At 37.3% G+C, this 13,775-nt stretch overlaps 1 protein-coding gene across 1 annotated transcript; it reads left to right on the forward strand.

The window, feature by feature from the left end:
- The first annotated feature begins 8,656 nt into the window (after positions 1-8,656).
- On the forward strand, positions 8,657-10,605 carry LOC143565934 (putative serine/threonine-protein kinase At1g01540). The gene is made up of 6 exons (XM_077052766.1): positions 8,657-9,285; positions 9,360-9,464; positions 9,564-9,857; positions 9,953-10,082; positions 10,159-10,368; positions 10,440-10,605. The coding sequence occupies exons 1-6, from the start codon at positions 8,702-8,704 to the stop codon at positions 10,551-10,553; spliced, it is 1,437 nt and encodes a 478-aa protein (XP_076908881.1). The 5' UTR covers positions 8,657-8,701; the 3' UTR covers positions 10,554-10,605.
- Positions 10,606-13,775: the final 3,170 nt, after the last annotated feature.

Below are 13,775 nucleotides of genomic sequence, written 5' to 3' on the forward strand. Positions count from 1 at the left end.
CAGTAGACGGGGCACGCGAGTGGTAGTTCCCATGATGGAGTCGAGTTCTTGATGAAGAGTGGCATTGGAAGACGTACTAACAGCAGATTGATCCATAATAGCCTTAACCGAGAACTTGAAAGAAAGGCCGAAAACAGCAAAAATCTTCCGAAAACACAAAAAGTTAACCGAAAACGTCGAAATCAACCCGAGAGCTTAAAAATCCTCCCAAAAACCTTAAGGTTGAACAGAGAACCTTGAAATTTTCCCAAAAGCCTTGAAGTCAACCCGAGAACTGAAACAGACTTACCGAGAACTAGGAATAGTTCAAGATATGGTAATCTTAGAATGTTTAACTAAATCCCGAGAAAGATGGGATTCAAATCAAACACGAGATATACCAAAATCTATTCCAAACAAAGCTCCTCACCAGCCGAAGAACAGGAAGAACAGTTCTTCAATCTCCAGAAATCTTCAACCAAAAGCACCCCCGTGAATCACCGGTAGAATACTTGATATCACCAATAACCGAGCCTAGAAAAGGTCTATAGGCTCTGATACCATTTGTAAGTCCCGAGAAAGGATCTTTCAATGCGATATCAAGTAACTCAATGATTAGGCGGAAACTAATCACCAAGCCGATTCTATAAAGCCAACACAGTCACAAACAAACACGAAGAATAAGCTTCAAAACACACGTATATTGATACGTCGGGTGCTTAAGCCCTTGAAAAATTTACACAGGTGAAAGATAAACTTGAACGAACAACCCTACAATAGTAAACGTATATCCTATATATAGGCTACCAACTAGGCCCAAAACAAACTAAAGCCCACCGAGATCGGTTTACATACAAAAGCCCAACTAAGCCCACTACTACAAAGCATAATCCACAAACTATGACCCAACTAAAATCCCCACGAAGAAAAGTATTATTGGCATCTAACTGGAATATGGTCCAACTTTTTTTTTGTAGCGACAGCTATAAGGTAGCGTTTGGTATGCAAGAATGATAAGGGAAACGAAATGATTTATTACGTGGGAATGAAAAAAGTAGTGTTTGATTGCTCAAGGGAATGGAATCGTCCATTATACATGGAATCCCATTCCATCAAAACCATTCCTTCCCACCTCCCTTTTTTTTTATTCCATTCCTCCTTCACCCTACTTTCTCAACAGCACCACCACCAAACAACAACAACCACCACTACCATCGACACCATCAACAGCTGACCGCCACCATTGCCACCACCTCCGCTACCACCACATTACCACCAGTGCAACCACCGCCACCTCCGCCGCCACAATCGTAGTCGTAACCGCAAACATTGTCATCATCGCCGCCTGACCATCATCGCCACCACCATTGTCGCTGCCTGACCACCACCACCGTCGCCGCCACCCTACCATCGCCATCACTACAATTGCTACCACCGCTTGACCACCGCCACCCCCACCACCACAGTCGCCATTGCCACCTCCATTTTCGGCGCCGGATCTAACACCTCCACCGTCGCCATGCATTCATTTTATTATATTTTTTTGGTAAAAAAATTATTATGAGATAGGAATGTTTTTATTATTTCACAATTTTTTTGGATACCAAACAATAGAAAGTAATAATTCATTTCATTCCCATAGGTTAACCAAACATGAAAAAGGAATGGCAATGATCCATTTCATTCCCTTGTCCATTCCAATCATTCTCCCATTCCATTCCCCCTTCATTCCATTACCTCCAACCAAACATACCCTAAGGCTTCTGATAGTAGTCACTTTGATAACAGGAGAAAAGGTTTCATTGCAATCAACCCCTTCTTTTTTAGTATCTCCTCTCCCAACCAATCTAGCTTTACAACGTTCAACTGTCCCATCCGCGTTGTGTTTAACTTTAAACACCCATTGCGCTGGCTGTTTTCCAGGGGAAGGTCAGTAACAACCAAAGTTTGATTGGTTTCAAGAGCCTTAAACTCAGTTTGCATGGCATCTTACAATTCAGGAATACCAGTAGCTTCCTTATATGAAATAGGCTCATGTAAATCAGAGATTGCTCGGGTGAGAGACTAACTTGAAGGAAGAAGATGAGAAGAAGAACGGGAGATAGGAAAGGATCAAGAGTTAATGATAGTGTGGAAACAAAGATGAGAAGATTCATAGTTGTTGTGAACATAGTCATTTAAGTATGAAGGCGGAACAGATTTTCTCGAAGATCTTCGAACAATAATAGGAACAGGATCAAGGTGAGCATTAGAAAGAGGAGCAGGGATAGGAATGGAAGATGAAGGATTATGAGCGGGATCAGTAGATGGAGTGGACAAAGGATCATCACAAAATCGATTGATAAGATCAATAGACGAAAAAATGAAATTATCCTTGGACTTAGTTATAGAGGGAAATAAAGCTTAAAAGAAAACCACATCTCGAGATATGATAGCTTTGTTTGTGTCAAGGTCATACAATTTGTATGTAAAAGCCCAGCTACCACCGCATCATAATATTGTCCGCTTTGGCTGGGACGTGCCACCATCACCTCACGGATTTGCTTCTGGTTGCCAAGGTGAAGACTTCCCAGGAGGTCACCCATCCTGATAATACTCTCACTTAAAGATATAACAGTTTATAAGCTCTTTCTCTCTCTACAACTCAGTTTCTCTATCTAGGATTCACCAAAAGCTCTCTTGTCAGCGCATAAGTCTAAACAATATTTATAGACATGACAAGCCAGCCTAGGGCGCATAAGTACTTATACGGCGCATAGCTTATACGCTATGCGCCGCATAAGTTATGCGTTCCTAGGTGACTTATGCGCTACCTTGTACATCTAAAACAAAATTTGACATTTTAACATACAAAACAAACTATAAGACCCTAGCAATAGATGTTATGCTCTTACAAATTCAGATTCGGATTCAGATATCGATTTTGAGATTTTTTAGATAGTTCGGATATCCGAACTATCCGAAACATTAATTTTTTTTAATATATAACAAATAGCATCAGTATGTGATATGGAAACACTAATCCTATCAAAAGCACACGTCTCTCATTTCTCATATCGTATTCACAGCCTCCACTCTCTTCCTCCACATATCTAGCCTCTGCTCTCTTCCTCCACCGTCGGCGTCTGGCTCCACTCCACAGATTCAACCTCCATCCACTCTCTTCCTCCACCGTCACTCGCCGTGTCTTTCGATAAGGTTAGTAGATTTTCAGATTTGCGGGTTATATTTGTTGTTGGCATGGAAGATTGGAAGTTGGAAACTTGGAACTATGAAGTGATGATTTGGAAGATTGATTTGAATTCTCTAGATGTTTGTTGTGTTTGTTACTTTATTTTGAACAATGATTGTGTGCTATATCTTTTTTGTTGGATTTGAAAGAATTGAGATGATCTAATGCTGTATGTATTTAATATGAAAGCAAGTTTTTTTTTTCAAATATTTTCAGATATCATATTCACTATTTGATCGGATATTCGAAATTTTGTATATCTAAATTTCGGATATCCGAAATTTTGGATACTCGGTTTTGAACAGCCCTAGTAGCACCTAGTCAACAAATGGGTAATTTTAAATTATGGTGTAATGGTTTTGTAGCCCCATCACATCGTCACGTCATTTTTTTTTATTTTCTTTTAATAATTAAATTAAACAAATAAAAACTCATTAAATTAAATAAATAAAAAAGAAAGCAAATGCATTAAAATTAAAAAAAAGATATACTGAAAAAAATACATAAAAAACCATAAATTCACGCATTTTTTGTAATCTTCGTTGTTCCAATAATGTGGCCTCTTCGGTAAACCCCTTTAAGACGAGGTACTCGTAGTCTTATTCCATTTGCCACAATTTAAATAGACCGGCAAGCCAATCGTTAGTTTCATTTCTATCACGAAAGATAGCGAAACTTTTCGCGTTTTGGGTTTCGAAACGATCGAACATATCTTTAGTCGGTCCAATTCTTCGTGGACCCCACTTCGGCTTGTCTCGACAAAGAACCCACCCTCCACATTTTTCCTTTTTTTTTCTTCCTCTTCCGGGGGGTCAAGCCAACTCTTGTACGTTGTCTTCCCCTAAATTAACCGCGTCTTCGTCGTCTTCGGCAACGAGGTTGAAGTTATGAGCATTGGGGGTGTTGCGGGTGTGCTCTGATTTGTTGAAGACCGGACCGTTTTGGATCCTAGATGATGCGCCGGATCGTCGAGCGACCGGAACGGTGGGCACCTCGTTTCATTTCAGGAAAACCCTAAGTTTCTCCCAATAAGTTAAATTCTTAAATGTCTTCCCTTGCCGCCCTTCCGGTTGCCCTTGATTTCGAAAGTCGGTTAACGCTCGAGCGTGGATGTTGGCGTCCTTTTGCCTGCTACTCCAACCGTGTTCGCTTCACTCGGTTGTATATCCCAACATATTTTTGGCATTCTCGGTTTATGACCTTCCAATGGGCTTGAACCACTTCTTTACCCCGGTATTCAACAGGTTTGCCCGTTAACTGGAGCCAAACGTCAAATATTTTCTTCCAAAATATTCGGGAGACTTATATATTTGCAAAAATTAAAATTATTTTCACAATTAATATTAATTTTAAATAAATACTAAATAAATTTAAACAAATACTTAATATTAACAACTTACAAACTTCGGGATCCTCAGAAATGGGGATCCAAGCTGGTGTGAGAGCTAGTTCCACCTCCTCCGTCCACGGTAAGTACTCACGTGGCGTCGCCAGCTCCCCCGGTTCCTTTGTTTTGTGTTTACGTCTCGCCTTTCATGTTGAACTGGAGGCCCGTGCCGATTAATTCTTCGGATTCGGCTCCGGTTGGCTAGGCCCGAACACCGGCATGGGTTTTGGGAATTGACAAGTTGGCGTACATGCTTAAGTTCGGGTCCGGAAATGAATAGTTTAAGTTCTGTTGGTTTCCGGTGTTCGGGAAGTTGGTATGTTGGTTTTGCGGAGTAGGGTGTTGGCCGAAACTAAGCCTTGGTTAGTTGAGGTTTTGTTGGTTCGGTTGGTTTTGTGGAGCTAGATATTGCCCAAAAAAGGGGGGAATGGATGGTTCGGGTTGTTTATGGGATTCATTTTCGTAGGTATTTTGGAGAAAAGATGTTATATTTTTGTATGAAATATTGAAAATATTGGAGATGAAGTTGGTATGTGTGTGTGTTTGTGTATTGTTTAATGTTTTTAGTTTTTGGCCGTTCAACGGTCATAGGATTAAAACAATAATATTTTTAAAACCAAACGGCACAAATACATAAAGACTTAACAAGTTTGCGATGATAGCTATCGGGAACGGAATATTAAAAAACATAAATTGCAAATATTAATTCACCAGATTACTATCAAGAATGTTATGGGAGCTTTACAAATTCTCGGCTAGTTATTAACCTATTCAGTATGTTATAAACTAATTCTAATATCATTATTTTTCTAATTGTTATGTTTATTGTCATAACTTTAATCGTTGTTTTAAAATTTTGTTTAACTTATTTAGTACGTTAAGGCTTGAGGAACATATTTTGACAGCTATGTGGAGCGGAGTACCATTCATGTATAACACTCAGGCTAAGTGGGGGGAGGGGGGTGATTTAGCCTAGAAATATTAGATATAATGATCTAAAGTTTTTTACGTGCTATGTTATCTTAGTTTAAAATTTAGCATTTTTATATATGTATATACCAAGGTTGCAAAAGTCGCTAGATGGCCGAATGGAGAGTTGGGTGTACTCGGAGTATTCGGGGGATTACTCGAAGAGCACTCGGAAATGGTAAATATAAGGAAAATTAATTTTTAAATATTATATATATGTAAAATATCATAAGTATACTAATATTTATAACAAAATTAGTGACTATCAATATAAATAAGAGAAATAGATTTTTAAATACTAAATTATTTTAAAATCTGCTAATCATTAAATAAAAAAAAGTGATATTCTTTTTTAACATTATAGAAATATGAATTACATTTTATTTTTTAAGTCAAAATCGGTCCAAGTTCATCGACTAGATGCGATTCTGGCTGAGTTTTACCACTTTTGATACATTCTTAGTAACTATGCGGAGTTAAAGAAACTCTCATCATCGCCATACCTTGTAACGAGTACTCAGATGGTACTCGGCCTTAGAGACCTACTTTTACAACATTGGTATATACTATATACAACACTTTTATGCTAAGTTGTTATCTTAGTTTAAAATTTAGCATTTTTTATTTATGTATATACTTAGTTTAAAATTTCTTAATTTGAATTTTAGTTAGAATTCTCTTATATCGTCGTTATTTCATTGGTAATGTTAGTTATTACTTATATCGTGTTAAGTATTAATTTATTAGTTAATTTTAGAAAATATAGAAATATTAAAACTGACCTCACCTTAAAGTCATCTAACAAATCATCCAAATAAAGTTAATCTTTCATACTTTATCATCTCTTCTTCCAAACACAATATGGAGCATGAACCCGTTTAGTTATATTATAATCATGACCTGGTTTCTTTTCAAATACAACAATCTTCATATGAAGATAACATTTTGAAAAATTTTTAAAACTAAATTAATGTGTGATACAAGCCTTGAACCCAAAACCTCATGTTTCAAACTAAAGATGCTTACCAACTAAACTTAAATAGTTATTGTGTTGAATTTCTTGACTTCTAAATGATATATTGTTAATTCACTTATAATTAATGTATTACATATAACAAATTTTTATTTTTATATATTTTTTAACTGTATGAAACACGAGCTCTAACCTATTTTCAGACAATATAGAAATATTAAAACTGAGCTCACCTTAAAGTCATCTAACAAATCATCCAAACAAAGTTGAAAATGCCTTTAAAATAATTATAGTATGCCAAATTTGCTTATGTATCAAGATGTGATCGGTTTTTTCTTTATATCGTTATTTTATAAACACTTTTTTTTCTGTCTTGTAATCTTATTTTATTTTTCTAACACGACTTTTTGAAAATTTTTCGTTTTAATTATTTGTCATTACATCTATAATAATAAATTCAACTTATTCCATAGCAACTATCGTAAACTATTTAATTTTGAATCTTGCTTACGTTATATATATATATATATATTTCATATCTCATGATTTACTATTATAACAAAACTTCTAGGTTGACTTAACGCTTTTCGAAGCCTAAAGTGAACATTGAAGTTGAAGCTTTTTTTAGGAGGCATAGAGCATTTGCCTCAAATGACTTATATCAGAGACGCCTATTACATGATTTATTATCATTTATTATGATCAAACACAAATATAACTATTAAAGTTTCTTTAAAAACAAAACAAAGGTATAGATGGCAAAATTACACGAGTGGAATGATCGGCAGTTGGTGGTGATATATGTAAAGGTATTGTTTGGTAGCTAGCATTCACGTGACATTGTTACGTGATCCGCGGGTCGCGTGATGTAAGGGGCACACATGCTAAATATACTAATTATATAATCTTCATGAACTAATTTTCTTTTTCTTTTTCTTTGTTTATATTAATTGTGATTCTCATTGCATCTTCCTAATTCGTCTCTATCTAAAGTTGGCAATATTTAACTTCATAAAACAGATATATATATATATATATATATATATATATACACACTAATACATCAGAATTTTAAGTTGCATGAGCATGATAAATTGATAATTTGATTATGTATATTCTTATATTATAACACGACGTGCATGACAAGTGATTAAACCCTTCAATAAATCGATCTATATAGACAACAGGCCGCACGTACAAATTCTTGCAACCAGTTGGTCGTGGTGACTAATATTTGACCGGCAAATAACTTAATAAACATTGAAAGGTTGTTATGGTTGTTGAATGCGAACCTTGAAATTCGAATATGATTTAAATTGTATTTCGAGTTTTTCGAATTCGATTTAAATAGTGAACACCCTATATATGATTATAAACTACAAGCCGTCATACATATTAGAGTTGACGTGACTTTTAGCAAAAAGACTCTTCTAAGAGCACTCACAATTCCCTTCCTCATCCCCAAATTCTAACGAAAACATTGGCTTTTGTTCACTTTCATATTTAGGGGTTTGCTATTCTCCATTCTTTAAATTATACAGAAAACTAACGTACACTCTCATATTTAGGGGTTTGCTATTCATCTCCTTACTATGTTTTAATTTGGTTGTAAATGAAAATAAACATTATCTAATTGGCTATGAATATATATGAGGAATCAGATGTTAAAAATTAAAAAAAAAAATCAACAAAATTTATGGACGATGACAAGGATTCCATTATAAACGATCCAAGAGCTCAGAGATACCTCAGAGTAGTCACACCATTTCCAGATGGTCATTAAGTGGTCGTTTGAAGGTAAAATCATAGTCCTTTACATTTCAAACGACCGATTAGGATGTCAAATCATATTCCCTGGTTTACGAAAGTAATTAAACCGGGTAAAGCTCACGGACGAAAAAGCTAAACTAACTATTTTTTAACATCATAAATAATTTAATAATGGATATACAATGACAAGAGTAGATATTTCCACTATTCAATCATAAACCAATTTTGTCTTTTTATTCTGTTTCTACCACCACCACCACCTTCGTATTTCTGTCCCCCCTACTTGACAATCTTTCCCTTCTAATCCCATTTTCTAAACCCCCCATTATTATTATTAGTTGTTATTTCCTATGTAGGCTCACATCCTCACCACCGACAGACAACTACAAACATGTCCGGCGTGTTTAAGGATGAACTCTCACGAAAGACCTCAATTTTCAGTTTAAAATTCTGGGTTATCCTTGCAATCTTCTTAACAGCCGCCATTGTCATCATCATCTTCTTCATCTCCCTCTATTTCACCTTCAAACGTAAAAAATCCTTCGAGAAAACCATCATCGTACCCCAAAAACCCAAAATCCCAAACGAGCCGGACGAAATTCAGCCCGCCCGGGTCGACCCGACCCGACAACCCGAAAACCCGGTAGCCGAATCGGGTTCTGTAGCTGAAGATAATGATAAGGATAAGAATTTAAATGGGTACGAGAAGATCCAGATAGAGATCGGGAAAGGGCACCGGATATCTTACCCGGGTGGAACCGGGTCGGTTGATCAACTGGCGATGGTGACGGTTTCGGTTCAACCCGAAGTGTCGCATTTGGGGTGGGGCCATTGGTACACTTTGAGGGAGCTTGAGGTTGCAACAAATGGGTTTTCGGATGAGAATGTGATTGGTGAAGGTGGATATGGGATTGTTTATTCTGGGGTTTTGGCGGATGATACCATGGTTGCTGTCAAGAATTTGCTTAATAACAGGTTGGTTTAATTGTTTGGTTAATTTGTGGATCTTGATTTTGACTTTAGTTTTGGTCAACTTTTGTGTTGACCAGAGGACAGGCTGAGAAAGAGTTTAAGGTTGAAGTTGAAGCAATTGGGCGTGTTCGTCACAAGAATTTGGTTCGGCTGCTTGGATATTGTGCTGAAGGAGCTCAAAGGTATAAATTATAATAACCATTTAATTGTTTAACTTTTGTATTTTGACTTTGACTTTCGGTTGCATTTGCATAACTTGGTTACTATGTTAACATGTTTAGAATCCTTGTTTACGAGTATGTAAACAATGGGAACTTAGAGCAATGGCTTCATGGAGATGTTGGACCGATTAGCCCGCTTACGTGGGAGATTCGTATGAACATTGTACTTGGAACGGCTAAAGGGTTGACTTATCTGCACGAAGGGCTCGAGCCAAAAGTTGTTCACCGTGATATTAAGTCGAGCAATATATTGCTTAACCGACAATGGCACCCTAAAGTTTCTGATTTTGGGTTAGCCAAGCTTTTGGGCTCGGAGAAGAGCTATGTCACCACTCGTGTCATGGGAACATTTGGGTAACTCGATTACTTTCTTCATTATATCAGTTTATATATTGTTATCACATATGTAACATATACAAGTTAATAATATTGTTGAATTTGTTTATTAGATATGTTGCTCCTGAATATGCTAGTACGGGCATGTTGAACGAAAGAAGTGATGTTTACAGCTTCGGGATTCTTATTATGGAGATTATTAGTGGTAGAAACCCTGTGGATTATAGTCGGCCTCCTGAGGAGGTAAACGTGCTATTTATTTAATTCTTTATTTATTTTTCAGCCATTTTTGTCTAGGATTAAGAGAAGCATGTTGTAGGTGAATCTTGTGGACTGGCTTAAAACGATGGTAACAAACAGGAATGCGGAGGGGGTTTTGGATCCTAAACTACCCGAAAAGCCATCTTCAAGAGCGTTAAAGCGGGCCCTACTAGTAGCGTTACGTTGTGTGGACCCCAGTGCTCAAAAGAGGCCGAAAATGGGTCATGTGATTCATATGCTCGAGGCCGAAGACTTTCCTTTGAGAGATGTAAGTTGGTGTGTTACAAACTCAATAATATTTGTATATTTGAACGTATTTTTTGAATATATTTTGCACAGGAACATAGAGGGAACCGGGAAATGGATAGGGGGCGGTTGATGGAGAAGAGGTACATCGAGTCCGGTGACAGTAGCGGTTATGAGAGTAGTATGGCGGGCCAACGGGATGTCTAATTAGGATTTACATGAAACCAGTGATTTGGAAGCTCGGTTATGTAGATGTTGTTCATTCATTCATTTTGTGTGATTTAACCGTTTTAAGTTTTGACTCATTCCTAGTGCCAGTTTGCTTATATGGTTTTGGAATCGTGTTGGTAAAGTACCTGTTAATGGTTGTTTTGTATCAAATTAGGTTGCTCTAGAGTTGCTATCATATTTATTATGAAGTGTGCAATTCAATTTTATGTAGGGAACTATGATAGGGGACATTTATCTATTACTTTACTATTTTTTTTGTTTTTTGAATGATGAATACCGGTAAACTTTGGAAAGCTCTTAGTAGGGGTTTCGAAGTCGTGAGGCCTAATCTAACTAGTGGTGTTTCACCTAGGCTTAAACCCGGGAATAAGACACATAAATGTGTTTTGAACCACTCACGACATCAAACGGAAGAAACACATAGGCATAACTCTTGGACACTTTAGTTGCATAATCCGCTGTTTGTCACACCATAAATACGTGTTTATATGTTTCTCATTTTTTTCTATTTAAAATTGTTTTATTTATACATAGTAATATGAAGCGAGTGAACCTGTTTTAACCTGAACTTATTCAGATTTCAGTACGTTTCTCAAAGCAGTCCATTTAAATGGAATCCTGTTTAACATCTAAATCATTTTGAACCGTTACATGGTTGGCCCAGCCCGTTATACCATTCTTGGTTCTACTTGTAGCAAAAAAAAAACGGTTCACATTGATGGAAGTGTACAAACATCTTTCCTCCAAACCGGTTCTCATTTAGGTCAACAAAAATCAAAACCAGTTTTTACTTAAACTGGGTTCCAAACCTGTTTTCAAGTGAAAAAGAAATCGATTTTACTTCGAACCAGTTCGGTTTTTAACTGATTTTTTACCGGTTCGGTTTGAACTGGTTCTTGTCACACCGGTTCCTAATTGGTTCCAGCTTTTCTTAAAACCTCCACTTAAGCAAAGGTACACACGTCCATAAGCACAAGGGACAAGTGGTACCCAGGCTTAAAATAGTGGGCATCGTACGTTTCCCAAAAGTGATTTGAAGATCTTCTACCTACTGTTTGTACTTGGGTCCGGCTTATGAGTAACAGGCAACTCTTTAAACTCTTATTTATATTTCAATAAAATGGAAAAATTCCCATAAAAACTATTTTTAAAAATGGTTTTTTAAATTTGTCTATCTTTTACAAAGAATTTTCAAAATGTTCATTACGAAATGGTTTTCTAAATTTGTCCCTCTTCTACATACTTTTTGTACTTGGGTCCAGCTTGTGAGTAACAACCCACGTCTTTAAACGCTTATTTATATTTATTGACCATTCATGCATCGGAGGGTGTTGCGGATGTTCTTGGATTTGTAAGACGTCTTTGACCATTTTGAAGCCCGGGATGATGGGTGCCCCGTCCCATTTCAGGCAAACTCGAAGTTTATCCCAAGAAATAACCCGTTCCATTTCCATTTCAGGGGCCTCGTTTTGGAGACCAGATCATCGAGTGACCGGAACGGTGGGTGCCCTATTCCATTTCGGGCAAACTCGAAGTTCTCCCAAGAAGTTAAATACTTAAATGCCTTCCCTTTCCGGCCTTCCGGTTTCCCTTGCGTTCGAAAGTCGGTTAATGCTCGAGCTTGGATGTTGGCGTCATTTTGCCCGCTACTCCAACTAGTTCGCTTCCCTAGGTTGGATATCCCAGCACATATTTGGCAATCTTGGTTTATGACCTTCCAATGGCCTTGAACCGCTTTTTTACCCCGCTAATCAACTGGTTTGCCCGTTAGCCGGACCCAAACTTCAAATATTTTCTTCCAAAATATTCTGGCGGCTTGTAAGTTTGCTATATTAAAATTATTTTTCACAATTATATTAATTTTAAATAAATACTAGATAAAGTTAAATAAATACTTAATATTAATAACTTACAAACTTTGGGATCTTCCGAAATGGCGAACCAAGCTCGTGTGAGAGCTAATTCCTCATCTTCCGTCCACAGTAAGTACTCACGTGGTGCCGTCGGCTCCCCCGGTTCCTTCTTTTTGTATTTGCGGCCCGCCTTTCGGGTTGAACCGAAGGCCCGCGCCGATTGAGTCTCCTGCACCGGCATGGGGTTTTGGGGGTTGAGCAAGGTGGCGTACATGCTTAAGTTCGGGTTGGGAAAAGGAAGTGGATAGTTTAGGTTTGGTTGGTTTCCGGTGTTCGCGAAGTTGGTTTGTTAGTTTTACGAAGTAGGGTGTTGGTCGAAATTGAGCCATGTATAGTTAGGTTCGGTTCGGTTGGTTTTGCGAATGATGGTATTGCCCGAAAGCGAGAAATGGATGGTTCGGGTTATTTCTAGGATTCATTTTCTTATGTATTTTTGGAGAAAAGATATGGTATTTCTGTTTGAAAGATTGAAAATATTAGAGATGAAGTATGGATTTTTGGAGAAGAAGAAGGCGCGTGTGTGTGTATATATATATATTGTTTGAAGTTTTTTTATTTTTTGACCGTTGAACAAACGGTCATATTATTAAATATTAATTTTTTACCTCAACGTCGGCAGCAGATACATGTCCCCCCTATCGCCCCTCTTATCACCCGGGGGGGAGGGGGTTTCGCCCAACGTCGCCCCTTGTCGCCCCTATCTGTCGCTCACTACACTTGGCATAATTGGTAAGTTAAATAGAATCTGTTGGTTTTCTTAGTATATAAATTCAAATCAGGTTATAAAACCGGTGTATTAATAAGTTATAATAGCACATGTCAAATAATAATAATAATAAGTAAATGTTTTTTTTATTTTTAATTTAATAAGTTATAAATTTATATATTACAAAAGAGTGATTTTTTTATGGGACTTTTTTATTGTATTTAAAAGTTTACAAAAACATTCAAACGATTACAGTGAAGTGGCAGGTAAACAGACAACAAGCAGTGCCGCAACCCCTTTTGGATTGCAAACTAAATCCTATTAAAAACAAACTTTTTGGTTTTTAGGACCAGAAGAATTACCTTTCACAACCCGTTGAACCCTATTCAGAAAGTCCAAGGCCTCCGAGGCTAAGAAACCAAATGTGTCAAAGACAAAAAGGAAAAACACGTGTTGATTCTCTAACAAGCTTTCTCGTGTTTAGCAACCTAGCCCGATGTCGTCCTCATCGCAGCCTAACCTGTCATGAACCCGGTGTCCCTAAGCCCAACAAGAGGGGATGCCCCCCCCCCCCATGAG

This window comes from Bidens hawaiensis, unplaced genomic scaffold, assembly GCF_021521415.1.
Source record: "Bidens hawaiensis isolate Kalapana, Puna unplaced genomic scaffold, B.hawaiensis_p1.1 tig00022649_1, whole genome shotgun sequence".
NCBI classification, from domain to species: domain Eukaryota; kingdom Viridiplantae; phylum Streptophyta; class Magnoliopsida; order Asterales; family Asteraceae; genus Bidens; species Bidens hawaiensis.

What these genes read in the sequence shown, in the direction of transcription:
- LOC143565934 (XM_077052766.1), top strand. Translation starts at nt 8,702, where the DNA reads ATGTCCGGCGTGTTTAAGGATGAACTCTCACGAAAGACCTCAATTTTC. An exon ending in CGTGTCATGGGAACATTTGG is followed by an intron (nt 9,858 to 9,952) that starts GTAACTCGATTA and finishes TTTGTTTATTAG; the next exon opens with ATATGTTGCTCCTGAATATG. An exon ending in AAGACTTTCCTTTGAGAGAT is followed by an intron (nt 10,369 to 10,439) that starts GTAAGTTGGTGT and finishes TATTTTGCACAG; the next exon opens with GAACATAGAGGGAACCGGGA.